The sequence below is a fragment of the Phoenix dactylifera genome, chromosome 16 (assembly GCF_009389715.1).
Source record: "Phoenix dactylifera cultivar Barhee BC4 chromosome 16, palm_55x_up_171113_PBpolish2nd_filt_p, whole genome shotgun sequence".
Classification (NCBI taxonomy): Eukaryota; Viridiplantae; Streptophyta; class Magnoliopsida; order Arecales; family Arecaceae; genus Phoenix; species Phoenix dactylifera.
In genome coordinates this window covers 3,383,165-3,399,358 of record NC_052407.1, presented here as the reverse complement: position 1 = coordinate 3,399,358, position 16,194 = coordinate 3,383,165, and the positions used below count along the sequence as shown (strand labels likewise).

Sequence of the window (16,194 nt, the reverse complement as noted above, 5' to 3'; positions counted from 1 at the left end):
GTGATTTTTTTTTGTTTGTGATCTTTGTAGACTATGTTTTGCTTCACTTTTTAGTCTTACATATGAACAATGAATTCAAACTTGGGTGGATATAGGTTTATATAAAATAAACTAGTCAGGTACAGATTTATATTTCCTAACTAGATTACAAATGATGAGTTGGGGATGCTTTGATTTTTTTTTTTAATTTTTGACCTAGTTCTATGATGAATTTCTTTTTTATATTTTTAGTTCTACCTTGTTTATATGTATTTCCTTTTTTGTTTTGATGCTTATGAATCTTTTATGCTTTATTTTCAATATTAGTTTATTCTTTAGCATATATAGTTTTATATTTCATTTCCATCTAATACTTTGTTTATATTTTTTATTTTTAAATTTAATATATTTTGTTTTATGTTAATTTATTTGCATTATAAATGTTTTTATTTTTTATATGTTTAATTCTTTATGCATTAATGTGATACTATAGGAAAGCTCAAAACATTTAAATATTCTCTTTTATTCATTTTATTATCCTTTCTTCAATATATCCACCACTTAACTCCAAAATACCATCACTCATAAAGAAAGGTGAAAGCCCATTTCTCAACAAATCTCACCTCGCATGACCCATGTATATCTATATTTTTTCAGAGAGAGCCCATCTAGATATTCTCCCTCTCCCTAATTTAAGAGTTTAGATTTTTTATAATTTGGAGAAGAATAGAAGGGTCAAATTAAATATGTCAAGTCGCACAAGTGATATATATGGATGGTCTAATAACCTAGATTTCATAGGAAAGAAAAAGGGAATGAACAACTTGTTAATAGCAACCATTCTCCTTTTTCTTATTTTTGTTCATTCTATTTGCTGTTAATAAGAACTTGTAATACACTGCTACAAGCTTATGCACACCATTGCTACTAACATTGTCAATGTCCTCATTGGTTGCTTTGTCACTCTATCCTATCAACAACCTTACATACTAAAGCTATACTTGAGCTATCAGTTCAATTACAGTGGCTTGGAACAAGAGATTATCATATTAAGGCTTTGCTTTAAACATGTTGAATGGCAAGCACAACTATCACAAAAGAGAAGGAGAGAAGTAGTCGGCATTGATGATTTGTTATGTAGGATTTTTCCTTTTTCTTTTAGAGAATATTTAGGCCATTTGGTCATCTTTTTATCTTGATTTTACAATACAACAAACTCATGTGGTTCCTCCGATTTTTTTTAAATTAGAGAAGATTTGAAACCCCAATTCAATTTAATCTCCTAATCTTTCAACAAGTTCAATTCTCTTCGGCAACTAGCTTATAAGGAATATCATCTCTTTTTTTTTTTTTATCTCTAACCATTTATATCTTTCTCTCGATCTCAATCTAACTGGATCTCTCTCAAGCCATTTCTAATCTTTCTTTAAGCAAAATCCAACCTGCTTGGCATCTATATTAATTAAGGTTCCGATGACTCATCTCTCCCACAATTCTCTCTCCACCTAAAATCTCTCCATATTATATTTAAACAAGACTCTTGGGCAAAAAAAATGAATCTATATTTTATGAGAAAAAAATAATTTCTCTTGATCTCATCTCTATCCTACAAGTCCTATCCTCTTTCTTAAGCTACTATTGTCAAGAAAGGAAAACCTAAAGTTAATTGACAAAATTAGTGATATTGAATAGAAAGAGAATTGAGATCATACTCGATGATGAACCATCAGCAAACTTTACTTCTGAAAAAATCCACTAATGCTTACAAAGATTGTATGTTAGCTTCTTAGAATCCATTAGATCTTTGTTGAGGATGCGCGATATCTACCTTGATTCGATAAGAAATTGAAATACTCCAAAAAAACTGAAAGTGCAAACTTATTGAATTGATAATATATTAATTGGTACAGTGAGTTGCCAAACTTCCACTTGTTCTGGTTCTTTAAAAAGAGAGACACTTTTAAGAAAAACACTCCTAGCAAATTTATCAACTGATATAGATATAAGTACAAAGATTGTATTATAAATTCTAAGGCCTGAGTAGCCTAATACCAAAGAAGTTTTGCTCCTAAACAAATTAGGAAGAAAAATTATAGTACAAAAGCCGTAATGTAAGGATAAAATGGCAAAGTCGTAATTTTGATACTTTAAATGGATCCCCTGTGCCATCAGGACTCTAATTAATTCCTGCAATTTTGAAGCCGTTGGAAAGCTTATTCAGTCTTCTTGAAATAAACAAATATCTGATAAGCTTTGTTTCCCAGAATATTTTTTTTTATATCATGATATTTTTGCTTTTTGCTTTTTGCCATCTAAAATAAGTAAATAACCATTGGATGACGTTAAGCTGTGGAAGCAAACACCATATAACATCTTGATATATATACTTTTAATGATTCATCGTAAATACATCCCAGAAGTTGCTCAAAGTACTGAAAGACCCAAACCAAAATATACAAAGTTCTCTCAAATTAATACTATGGAAAAAGTAATAAAAACGAGAACGGAGTATTTAGCTGTCTTTCTGAAGAAGGATCAAGATATGAAATTACCCAAAATACACTCCTCAATTGACTGCATTAGGCCCAAAGCAAGTATTCCTGACGGGATTCCAAATCCACTGCACCAAAAACCTCCTCCCCTTCACACCATTCAGATTGTAGGCCTCCCCCTCTGAACTCTTATACACACTCCCCACATACCCCCCACCCCCTCCTGTCCCATAAACTCCAATGCACAGGTCGGCGATCTCCGTCGGGGCGGTCGGATCGCCGCCGGCGAACCATGCATTGATCAGCGGGTTGCTTGACATCTCCGCCAGCTCGTGCCCAATCACACTCACCATGCCGTCGGCCCCGACGTCGCCGTTCGGTGCTGCGAACACTTCCATGCTGCGACCGCTGGCGTTGCTCGCCGCTCCTCCGAGGTAACCCGGCGATGCAAAAGGGTATGCACACATTCCCGGGCACTGCGACCCACTGTGACCAACCCATGCATACGGGACAGTCACTCCGACGATCGCCGGAAAGGTGAAGTAGTGGAAGCCACACACCTCCCTGCAAAAGTCCTCCACTTCAACGTCCGGCGACGTCAGCACTAAGTACAGACCATTGTAGGCGTCCAGTGGCAATGGCTGAGGATATGCAGCGACCGCAGACTTGATGACGGATTGGATAGCCAGCCGGGAGAGCGTCGTGCCATGCGAGTAATCGGCGTCGCGGTGCTCCCCGGCAAGCACGAAGGTCCCGGTTATGTTGGATCCGGTTTGGTCGGTGTAGAGGCGGACGGTGCGCCACCAGTCGCTGACGGAAGGCGAAGGAGAAGGGGAGGAGAGGGAGAGGAGGAAATCTTTGATGATGGCCTCTTGTGTTGGATTCCAGCGCCCATACCAAATGGTGTAGAGGTTGGTGGGGGTGGAGAGAACGGGGCCCATGTGGTACGCCAGGTTCACCAGCTGCGAGGGGCCTTCTAAGTAGCCAGGTTGGTAGGGCTTCCGATGCTGCCAAGAGAAGACCATGGTGGAGAAGAAAGACAGTGAGGAGAGGAAGAGACAGCACAACTTGTTCATCTTTTCTTTGTGCTGTTGCTCCCTTCAAGGAGATGGCAATCGATCTCTCTTGCATATAAGAGTCCTTTTAGAGCTATGTATCAAGACTTTGGCTCTATTTTGAAATCATGACAACTCTAATTATTTTGTCTAATATTAAATGATAACCATGCCCCACTAGCTTTTTATATAGTGCTTCTTTATCTAGAGGAACTAAGAACCATGCCCGTGGATGTGGTGCCACCATTAAAGTAGCGGTAGTCTAGTGAAGGATTGGAATCACAAGACTGGCGTACCAAAACCAAAGTGCCATGTCTGCGTCTGGAAGGCTACCTGACCTTACACGTCTTTTAATTCTTCTTAGTTTCCAAAGGGCCAGAGAGGTGGTAGAATAAAGGTAAGAGTGAGTGAATGACACAGCAATCCCAGCATGTGATCGTTCTTCATTAAGATTCTCTTTTTCCTGCAATGTTCTTTTGTGATCCATGACTTCAGGAGAAGTTTGACTCGAAAGGCGATTGTTATCAATACTTTCATGAAATCGCGCAGTGATGCAAGGTCTCAACATACCATGTGCAAGAATAAAGCCTCTTCATCTTGTACATTAATCTAGCAATGGGATACAGAAGACCATCATGTGCATTTAACTACTGCCCATTTTTCTACTCATGTTAAGCCCGTAGAAGCTGATTCGTCTGGTTAGTTTCATGAAAAACTCACCCAGAAGCTGAGCTCAATATTATATCATTACACATCAAGAAAGCAGGCATCTGGTTTAGATGAGAACTGACCTTACAAATCCAATGAGGCAGAGTGAAGACTGTAAGTCTCTAGTGTCTCGATCTTTTGTGAACTGTATGAACTCTGTCAAGATTGAAGCAACAACAAAAAGAATGACACTTTATGATTGTAGACTGATCAACATGACATGTAACCACCAGTGGAACTGTTATACACATACATTTCAGATTAATTTAAATTACTGGAACTGTATAAATAGCGACTGAGCCCTATTAAAGTAAAAGCACTAAAAAGAATGATAAAGCAGAGAAGAGTCAGTCGTGCAGCAAAGGCCTGAACAAGACGTGGGAAACTAAGAAGAAAACAATCGCAAGAAATGATTCAGCCCACCAACTGCATGGATGGGACAGCGCATGAAGCATTGGTCTGAAAAAGCCTCCCAAACGCTATCCCCGTGCTTGCTTTCTTCTAAATAGCATGGGGAAGAGGAACGAGCAGTCAAATATCTCTGTTATGAAGCAGAACTACTGAGATTAGTGCACCAACCTGTGCTTTAATTTTGTAATATTTAGTAGGATAACTTATTAGTCGAGCATGATTTAAAAACTGATCGAGGACATCGGTAATCTGTACCTGCCAATACACAAAGTCCATTGTCATTATTTCATGTACATTGTTGTTTTCTGATTCCATGAGACATGAATTTCCTCTGCCTAAAGTTAATCCCCAGGTGGTTCACCAGAAGCTGAAAGCGTAATTTATACTTATACAGGCATCAGGACAGAATGATTTCTGTGAAGTTTCACATTTTTATACAACAGATTCAACTGTTGTATCATAGTTTCAGATTGCTCGTCTTGTCCTCTCAACTTTCTTGATCAATAAGAGTAACCCGTTGCCAGCCTCATCGAATGGATGTCTCAGAAATGGGATGGCAAACAAATAGGAGCATTGGCTTCATGAATATTTCAAAAATAGCAAATGGAGTGATAGTTATACTGTGTTTAAGTTATACCGGGGCTTGTGCTGTCACCAGAATTTCCTGTAGGAAGAAACAAGGTTCCTAATCAGCAAAATATGATGGGTTTAAACATAGCAGTTGTGATGCAGCAAAATAACATAATATAAAGCACTGGAAATTTTATCCAAAAAAGACTCATTATTGACAAGATTACTTTGAAAGTTCAGGAAATCAATTATTTCATAGGACTCTAGCTCAAGAGGCAAGCCTCCTGAGACAACCTTTCACCATCAAAAATCTCTAGGTACTGGAATCATGGGACCTATGGTCAAAAAATGAAGACCAAACACAATGAGTATTATTATGCATCCACTCTGCCTAGACAGCACAAAGCGGATTCCATATCCAACATGATACATCAGCACAACTAGATGAGCAAGAAATTTTAAAGAAAAAATTTCACCAATTAATGCAGTTACAGGCTGGAGATATTAATTGAATAATAGCCAAAAGAGGTTATTCATGTAGTTTGCCCCACATACTCGAGAAGTAGAATGATACTAAGTCATGCAGACATTTTAAAATTGGGACAACAGGCACCAGGCAAACTGATCCTGACAGAGTTCCAAAACAAGTGGATTTTCTGATATGATCCCACCAATACATCAGGCATATTTATCCTCCCAGGCCTTACTTGAAACTGCACAGAAACCTTTTCTCAGAATCAAGAAAGGAAAAAAGAAAAAAAAAACCTCCATGTCGAATCATCTGTGGTGGAGCCGTTTTCGTAACTTGCACAGGTAACCTTGGTAGTATTTAAAACTCTTGATATTTAATGTGCTTTACAATGATAGTGGACAACTATATTTTGCAAATTACATGGCAATGTGATACTGGACTCAACAATCTCATTGTAAAACAGATCAAAAGATTTTATATGTAAAAAAAAAAGACATACAGAGATTTGAATAAAGATATAATCTGATGTTAGAACACATTAAGAAAAAAAGGAACATAATGGGGTCAGGGGCTTTGATCAAGTCCACAAGCAAGTAAAAGAAGATAATATGTTAATCCACCATTTTTAGAAAGAAAATTAGAACTTCAATTCAATACTTATGGTTCGGAATCACAAGAAGTGACAGCATTTTAGAGGAACATGGCCAACCAATTTGATGAATTTTACTGTTATAAATAAAGATACACTTAGGTTATCTAAGAAAAATGTTTTAATAATGGAAGGAAAGAAGAAATGTTTTATTAGAAGGAAGGGAAAAGGAAGAAGATAGCTGCGGCTTTTAAATTTAACTTTCAGCAGCCATTTGATGCATTAGACTTTCTAAAATATAGCCCTAAAAATAATTTCATAAGAAAGAAAGAACCACTTTTTAACCTCATATCATTTTTTAGTTACATCAGAATTCTTTTCAACTAGGCATAGCCCTTCAAGAGAACACACTGAAGAATAACAGTTTTACGCTCCATTTTTGGATCTCCAAGGTCTACATTAACATGGAGAGCGCTCACAAAATGAACCATCAGATCTTGTCCTTTGCTCTTTGTCACTGATGTTTTCATTTGATGATCAAGATGATGAATGCAGAATAAGAATGCATTACTTTATTGCCAACAAGAGATCAGGATAGCCAATCTTGTGACTCCATTAGTCTAGCCTCACAATAACTGATATTCCTGAATCTCATCATTTTTACAGGACTTCTGAACTCAGTTTTTCACTTGTGTCTCTTCAAGAATCTCACTACTAGGATCTTCAACAATTGAATCTTGCTTTTTGGATGCTTCATCCATTACATCAGCTTCATCAGATCTTTCGTCCACTAAATCAGTGGCTGCCTTTTGGTTTTGCCAACATCAATATGATCCTCAAAAGACATTGGCCATCTTCTTCTCGACGCAATCAATCTCAGCATCTTAGTTCCTTCAGTTTCATCTCATTAGTTTTGAAATAAGCCTCCATGGTGTCAGATTGACTGGAACACTTGTCACTCAATCAAAACAGGTCTAAATTATGATGTACATGAAGATAAATTTGAAGTCTGGTCATAACACGAAGACAATGGGTAAAGAGAGGATAGAAATTCTGACTGAGTCAATGATCAAGAGGAAGGAGACAACAGCATGGAAGCCATCAATAAAAGAAATTCTATTTAATATTTGAAGTTCAAAATCACAAAAACATTGGCCCTTTTAAGTGCCAATGGTGGCCATTCTAATCAATATCTTTTTCTAATACAGTTATGAATCAATCTATCAAAATTTATAGAGAAATTTTAAATTTTTAATTGCAATAGTAATAGAGTGGAGCTCATCACTACGTGAAAATAAAAAAAGGGGCAAAAGAATATGAATATCTGTCTTTAAGATATATAGATCTATGGACTTTCAACTTGGGCATTGAGCAACCAAACTGACTTTGTAGGATTTCCAAAGCATTAGCCCTAAAATTCAAAATACAAAGGAAAGAACTATTGCTAGCTCCATCTTATGTTCTAATTAATTGAAATTAATGTTAAGAGGGAACGACCAGAGCAGACACTAAATAGCAAATATGATCATCCTCAAGAATTCAGCAACCAATCATACTCTCTAAGACATCCAAAAGATAGTCCTAAAAATATCAAATCAACTGATGAAAAGTAAAGAACTATTTCTAGACCTGTCCTGTGTTGCAGTTATAATAAAATTCATTCTACTAGGATAGACTCATGGAGAAGCAAAACAAAAGATATGATTATCCTTAAGTGTGGCACCTTCTGGTGCATACTGGGGACTTCTCTTAACTTGATCAACACCAAAGCTATCAGTATGTGCCAGTAGAAGTACACCCAAGTGGTCCCTAATTATCACCAAACACTGCTTATGCATTAAGTATGGCTTCCAAATACCAGAACTGTTCAACCAGGGGTGCATCCGCCATGCTCATAAAAAAATATTCCAGTATAGGTTTAACAAGAGGATGAAATGATAAACATTAACACAGAGGTGCAGAAGGTTTTAATCAGCTTTAGTAAGTAAGGTAGTCAATCCAATAACAAGCTTGGTGTGTTTGTGGAATTTATTGTCCAGCATGACCAGATTTTTCTATACAGCACACCATTTATTCTTTATAACACACTCTAATAAGATAGAGCAAAAACCCTATTAAATTGCCTTGCTAACTGATGGAAGACATCAATCCCTTGGCCATGTTAACTAACCACTTGAACCCAAAAACTTAGTCTGTCAAGGAAGGGATCAATCGACATTAAAAAAACCAACCCAGCCCGGCAACATTCTTGTCAAGCCTGGGTTGAGGTTTTCAACCCGCCGAGCTACGTGGCCTAGTTTCTCATGCTCGATTAAAATTGGGCCAGGCTTGAACTAGGAATCTTTTAACCCAACCTGGCCTAATGCATATGTGTGTATATATAGAATATCTTGGTGCTATATCATCAGCATAAAGAATCGACCTTTGATATTATATTCAAATAACATGGAGTATGTGCTATGCACTTGAACAGAATCATATACGCATGATACTTTCGAAAAAATTATACTTTATTATATGTATTCTTATCAAAATATTTGTTACAGTATATTAACCAATTTGAATTGGGACTCTCACTTCTTAGATTGGGACTCTAAAGATTTCCTAAATTCAGTGATTAAGATTCTAGAACACTTTATAGATTAGAATTCTAAAAATTTTCTAAACTCTCTCTCTCTCTCTTGTATTCAAACTCTATAAAGGGTAAGATCCAGTCGTAGAAACCTCCCACTGAAACAGTAAAGATGAACATAGTTATAGTCTGTTCAATTATTGGAACATTACATGTATTCTTGCATGAATTTGAACAACATCATTGACAAAGTAGCATCCTGCTTCTCAAAAATAAGTGGAGTAGAGTCACTTCTATTGAGCATGCTATAGCTCTTTAGATATATCCAGGACTGACAATTAGCAAACTCAAAGTCCTATCTTAGGTATGGAAAAATAAACATTATGTTCAAATTTCAATGAACAATGAAGCTGCTGACTTCAGATGTAGGTAGATCCCAGTCCACATAACTGAATACAGTAAAACCTTTTGAACAAAAAAGGGGAAAAACAGAATATGATTGGAAAACCAAAGTGCGATTGAAAATGTTTATGCCTGTGAGCAGAAACATGTTAACTTTGTATTGCTTTCTAAATGAATGCTTATAAATCATAGTCACCATGGAAAAGCTACAGCTCATTTTGATTTGAGAAGAATGGTCATCTAGCTAACGCTTACTGGATTCACAACAGAAACAAAACGAGCTATGCCACATGACCAAGTTGAGGAAGCATCCTTGGCCAGATCTCCTACAAGGAGAATCAAAAGAACCAAGCTACAGAGACTGCATCTTACTATGTCAAGTTTGAAGCAGCATATGCCATTTTGTTTGATATCAAAGCAACAAAGGATGCACCAACAGGCATCTTGAATACCAAAAGTTACTGTGTCAGGAGAGAACTCAACTGGTATTATTAACACTATACACCACAAATGGATTCAAATATAGAATCAACAGGGATAATTAACATGATACACACGCTGCTGAGAAAAGCAACAGAGAAAAAGAATGTTGATGGGCACAAAGAAAGCCTAGATAAAAGAACCAAAAGGTGGGAATGTTGATGGGCACAAAGAAAGCCTAGATGAAAGAACCAAAAGTGGGAAAATTTTTGCTTATTTCATGGCACTCTCGAAAGCTTAGTTCCCAAAACCAAGAATAATTTAGCATGTGATACGTGTAAGAATAAATGTCATTTCTAAAAATTACATGTTTAATTGAATAATCCAAGCTCAAAACATAGTCAATGTGATTTAAGAATAGAACCTTGCAAGAGATGTTCAAGGACCACTTTTAATGAATGACAAATCCCAAGAAAATCGAGTTCAAATCAGTGTGCAAGATTTCTTCTATATTTTCCTGCCTCTCATGAATGGTTAAAGTTGTTTCCCATTTTCCAGTGAGAGTAATACTTCTAAAACTATCTTTCATGTCAGTCACCAAAAATTTAAGCAATAAGATATGCAGAGAACTACTATGCCACCACAGGGTAGATACTCCTTATAAGTGCAATTAGTTATTCTGTTAATGCATAAATGTTCAACTTTCTAACTAAGCCCAAAATAAGGACTCAGATTTTGATTGCCACCAAGCATTTCAAAGGTAGTCTTCACAAACTATAAACTAAATCAGAAATTTAACCATCAAGAAGTGGAGAAACAAGTGATACAATTCCTGCCAACAAGGGACCAAAAATGTTACTTAAGTTAAAACTCTGGTAATTAAGAACATAATTCAAAAACCCCATACATATAGAATGGCACGCTGTGCAGAGTGACGAAGAACAACTCTCCCTCTTTCCCTCTCTCTTTTTCCCTTTAAATAGAGAGAGTATCGATGGGTGGGATGTTTGATTCCTACTCAAATTCAAAAACCAACACCCACTAAAAATAAGACTTATAACTACTAAAGGATAAGGATAACTATTCTAGAATGAATAACTAAATAGAATAAAACTAAGAATAGAATCCTAAAGTCATTAAAATTAATGACCAACTAGAATCCTAACAGGATTAGGACTTGGTAATGAATCTCAACAATACATTCTCCACAACTTTGCTAAAGGAAAGAAAGATCAAGCATAAAATCCAATTAGAAAATAATCCAACAGCACCATCGAATTCACGAACATCTATACCCTTCAACCTAAAAGAAAAGGAAATATTAAAAACTGAGCTATGGTCAGAACTAAAATCGACGAAGAACAAACTTCAACAGATCTGATCAAATTAAAACACTCCAAAATCCGAACTTTAGGAAAGAATACTTACCAAAATTAAATTAAGGAACAGACGGCGTATGAGGATGATTAGGGTTGCAATTGGTACTAGTTATGATGGTTCTTGATGGGAGGAGAGGCAGATGGAGAGGGAGACCTTGGCTTGCTGGCACTGCGTCCGCTTGAGGGTGGTGCCAGCGCTGGAGCAGAGGGTCCGCACGGCCTCCGACTCCTCCGGGCAGCACGATGAGACCATGCACTCAGCCAGCGATCGGTTGAGGTGGCGGCAAGACGCCTTCCGCTGCCAGGGGTCGCGAATCCGCCGGTGGCACTCACACAGCGCGCGGTGCAACGCTTCGCACGCCGCCGCTTCTTCTCGCCGTCCTCCGTCCATTGGTGAACTCCGCTCTCGTTGTTGAGATTTGGTTCGACCATATAGAAGCGACGTACTCGATCCGACTAGCTTCGGAATACCACGAACCCGTGCAATTGTTGCGTGAGGGCCGTATCTTATTTACTGAATGGAGCTGGACACGCAAACCGGCCAGCTTCAAACCATATCCAACATGTCACAGATTGGATTCCAACCCCTGGTCAATGGATTCAAGTCCTGCCAATCGACAAAGTATTGCAGATCTATTGGGCACAAGCATGGCCCAAGTGCATCTACGTAGAGATCTGGTTGATATCCAATACAAAATCAAAACAAGAAAAGGGAAAATGTAAAAAAAAAACCTTTTTATGTATGGAGAGAATTGATATTAAAAATGAAGAGCATGGTGAGAAAACTAAAAATGATATTGGTAGTAGTGTAATTCAATCTTCACTGAGCCTTTCATCTATAATTAAATGTCATCGATATGCAACGTAAAGATTAAAAAATTATGTGTTTTTGGGTTGAGTTAGATCAAATTAAATTGAGCTAGGCATCTATTGTTCTATTCGTTTTAGACCCAACCAGTTTGCAAGTCTAGTCGCTTGATCCAGTAAGGAAATAGATGCCCTGAAAGGCTTTTCAAATGGATCATGTACAAACATCAACTTAACAAATCAGACCGAGTCAGATTTAATTAAACCTAAAATCCAACAGAGTAATATATTCATCTCACCAGTTTGTAGCCTTGAATCAATTTACTTTGAAGATGAGAAAAGGTACCAGCAGAGAGGAGGGGAACAAATTGCCATCCTAGATGACTCAATCCAATATTTAGACTTGCTTCTTTTATGATAGCTAAATAATTAGGAATAAAAATAAAAATCTTGTAATTTAACATGTACAAACTATTTGTTTAGATAAAAAGAGCCTCAGGCAATTCGTCGACAATGAGGAGTAGCTCTTCCCTAAATATCTCTAAACCGGCATATCCGATGAAGACTAGATTTGATCTCAGATCATTTGGTACAACTAACAAAGACTTTATATTGATTCTAGATATAGAACTCTCCCTTGCGCTAATGTCATGTTATTTCTTTTATCTATACAATTATCTAAAATGGTTTGAGACTTGAATCTAGGTTTTTTATTCAGTGAGAATACACACCCAGATTTTTGTAAATAGAAGCATGATCTCAGGACTAATGTTCACTCTCCTTTTTTTTCCCCTTTTTGTTCAAAGTTCAATTGAGGATGACTTCATAAAAGTGAATGGTGGATCTGGTTCCATTCATATAAGTGAATGGTGGATCTGTTCTCTGCATACATCCATGTGCCTATTCTACTTGTAGTTATTCCCATCATTATTTGAGTGGAATAATTTCCGTCAACCGGGCTGCTTTTGGGGAGCAAAAATTGTTAGGCCCCAAAAACCTTAGCTTGGCGTGCCCCTCATCTCCGCTGCTTGGGTTTCTTTGATTGATGGGTCCTCTTCAGGCTCCATTCATGCTCCCACATGTCCCTCTCAGGCTCCCCATCTCGACAAGGCATAAAGAGGCTGACCTAAAAAAAATTTCAGAATCTATATGGACCATCTTGACTATTATAAGGAGGATTGGACAGAATTCATAAACGAGATCAGCCACATCGAAAAGCTGAGTTGCAAGCCAAACTTCTGGAGGCCATTTAGGGGGCGACACCCCTAGAGATTGAGATTTGGAGCTTGAAACGGAAATACTTTCTTTTCGATAAAGATTTTGACAGGGCGTAGCTCTTTATCCAAGAAGAATCAGGCGAAAGACAGTGCACAGAGTTGATAAATCGAGATCTACCTCCTTAATAATTTCAACTTTTTCTAAAATATTTCTACTAATGATGTCTATTTTAGAAAAGAGAATCTTATTAGAATTAGAAAGATGAATTGATCCAAATTGTGCAAGGACGAACCTCACCATTACAATATAGTCCATATGCATCAACGAAGGAAAAATGGAGATTTAAGCCCTATTTTTGCAATTGTTTTCTATTTTTCTATTTTTTTAAGATATCCGAGTTGGGCGAGTTAGAAAAATCTTCCTTTTCTCCAATCGGCCTTTCTAGATAAATTTTTAAGACAGAAAAAAAATTTGTAAAATTAGACCAGCACAACAAAGAACTCAACAAAAGAAAAGATGTCGTGGAAGGTTCAATTTGGGGTACCGGCCGAGACAAGATTAATCCAAGCTTGTGAATGATTTTCCTAAAATGCACCATGTAAATTATGACAAAATGATGTCACAACCTTTTGGAGAAAAAGAAATCCATCAAGGGTTCAAAAATAATCAAAGATGATAATAGAAAACCTCTGCGCGCCCATATGATCTTGTGTAGAAAGTGATCAAGTGCAGGTCATTTTTATTTAGATGCCTCTCAATTAGTCCTAGTCAGCTTTACCAAATATGGTTCTTAAAATATCATTTTTTTATTTTATTTTTAGGCACTATTACACATGTATCCCGCTTCACTTGGCTATCAACAAAGTATTGCTTGCGTTATCTACAGTCCACATTCACTAGGTACATGACAAGGGCATGATCCTTATATTTTTTGAGAGAAAGAAGAGATATTCAATTGCATTATAATTATTTAGGTCTAAATTTTTAAAAACACTTCATCCAAGAATCAGACTGAGAATATCTGGATGCCAAGTAGAGGGGTGTAACGGCACCATTCATATGCAATTGATCTCAATCATGATTGATTCTATCACATGCATCGCACGCGATATACTAGGGTCAATATTTGTTTACTTAATGATAGGTTTGATTCTTTTGGTTATATGTCTCGCATAATTGTGAAAGCCCATGCTGGCATGTGTTTGATGCTATATTAATTGTATATTAAAGAGATCTTGAATACTTATATGGAGTCAAGGAATCTAAGTAATATCTTCCAGTTAGCTTTCTTTTGGTTAAAGTCTTGAATCATTGCAAATGGTATTAGAATAGACCTGGTTTATGTACCATGTAGACTAGAAGATACTATAATATGGATCCATTTGGGGCTGACTACGAGCCAATCATAATATTTATGGTTAGATTTGATTGGGTTTGGACTCTTAGTCCGATGGGGATGCTAGGACTGAAACCAAATAAATACGTAAAAGCCTATGTTGGCGTGTTTTGATCTCATATCAGTTGTATGCCGAAAAGATCATAGATACTTATACATGCTAGATTTTTGGGTTAGAGGGCAACTATAAGTTAATTTATTCTTCCACAACTTTTTGATTTTCTTATAAATCTCATAATTTTTCTAATTTGTCTATTGGTTTTAGTAAACATATAACACATTATATGCATGTTTATAGATCGAAGTTAATTGTGGTTGGAAAGATCTTCCTCTTTTTGCTGGAGCGGGTGCATCATCCTTGGTGGGTTCGAATACACCCAAAAAAGTCAAAAGATAACAGGGCCGGAAGTACTCTGGGTAGGTCCTTTGCTCCCAGCTATAGCGTCTCACCAGAATGGTTAGCCACATATAAGGCTACCCAGTCGGCTGCCTCGTTGGTCTCTCGATACACATGTTTAACCTGAACGACCAACCCCCATACCATAGCCCTAATGTCCCTGAGTAACAGGTGGCTCTCGCCCACACCACCCACACTCTAGTAGATCCAGCTGATAACTGTCGCCGAGTTGCCCTCCAACACTATAGCACATGCCGGCAAGCAATGTCGTGCATGCCTCTTCATCCCTTTAGCAAAATTCTCAACATTCTTTGAAACCTAAAGCTTTATGAAACGGTTACTGTGAAATTTCGCAACAACTAATTCCAAAATTTCAAGTTTTTGATCTTTAGAAGCAAACATCACATAGTGTATGCCCCCCTTTTTATTATGAATATTTGAAATTTCTTTTTTGGGAGCACTTCGGAGAGATGGAGGATGAAAACTATGAGTAGAATGAGAAGGTAATGAGAGGAAGAGATCTTAAATTTGTATCTAGATTTTGATATTCTATATGTGTACAGTCTAAAATATATATTATATTATTTTATAATTTAATTAAATCTTAATCATACCATATTTAAGATACATAGGCAGAAGAATGCAAGTCCAGCCGTAGCACTTATTGTGAGGCCCAATAGTCCCACATCGGAAAGACTCGTTCCACAGTCTGGGCATACGACGCGGGTGTCTCCAAATCCTGCAGAGACACGTTTTGGATGAGAAATAAAACTAGAGAGGGGTTTGAGCGGTGCGTGTGCGTACGTGCGGGCTCCGGAATCGGACAATATCTGGCAGGGGAGCTTCATGTTCTCCCCTCATGTGGCCTGCACGTGGGCACTATTTGCCTCACGTGCCCCGCACAGTCGGGGGCGCGACATTTGGTATCAGAGCCGAGGACTGCTCTTGTCCGATTGTAGGAAAGGTGTGAGGCCTAATAGTCCCCCATCGGAAAAATTCGTTCCAGAGCTTGGGCATATGAGGCGGGTGTCTCCAAATTCTACAGATGTGTTTTGGGTAGAAAACAAAACCGGAGGGGGTCTGAGCGGTGCGTGTGGCGCGCGTGCGGGCTCCGGAACCGGACAATATCTGGCAGAGGAGCCCCATGTTCTTCCCTCATGTGGCCCCCACATGGGCACTGGGTGCCTCACGTGTCCCGCGCAGGCGGGGGCGTGACATTTTGGTGTGAGGCCCAATAGTCCCACATCGGAAAGACTCATTTTAGAGCTTGGGCATATGAGGCGGGTGTCTCCAAGTCCTGCGGATGCATTTTGGGTGGAAAACAAAA

General features: G+C 37.8%; 2 protein-coding genes across 2 annotated transcripts; both read right to left on the bottom strand.

Annotated features, from left to right (window-relative positions):
* Nucleotides 1-2,329: 2,329 nt before the first annotated feature.
* On the bottom strand, nt 2,330-4,755 carry LOC103718797 (protein EXORDIUM-like 7). Its single transcript, XM_008807773.4, has one exon. It carries the CDS (start codon nt 3,545-3,547, stop codon nt 2,546-2,548), a length of 1,002 nt encoding a protein of 333 aa, XP_008805995.2. The 5' UTR covers nt 3,548-4,755; the 3' UTR covers nt 2,330-2,545.
* A 142-nt stretch (nt 4,756-4,897) lies between these two features.
* Nucleotides 4,898-11,527, bottom strand: LOC103718798. Its single transcript, XM_008807774.4, has 2 exons — nt 11,099-11,527; nt 4,898-5,309 (listed from the first exon to the last, which is right to left on the bottom strand). Exon 1 carries the CDS (start codon nt 11,438-11,440, stop codon nt 11,159-11,161), a length of 282 nt encoding a protein of 93 aa, XP_008805996.2. The 5' UTR covers nt 11,441-11,527; the 3' UTR covers nt 4,898-5,309; nt 11,099-11,158.
* Between the last annotated feature and the right edge of the window lie 4,667 nt (nt 11,528-16,194).

Bases quoted from the DNA above. Each gene is read 5' to 3' on its own strand.
- LOC103718797 (XM_008807773.4), bottom strand. From the start codon at position 3,547: ATGAACAAGTTGTGCTGTCTCTTCCTCTCCTCACTGTCTTTCTTCTCC.
- LOC103718798 (XM_008807774.4), bottom strand. From the start codon at position 11,440: ATGGACGGAGGACGGCGAGAAGAAGCGGCGGCGTGCGAAGCGTTGCAC.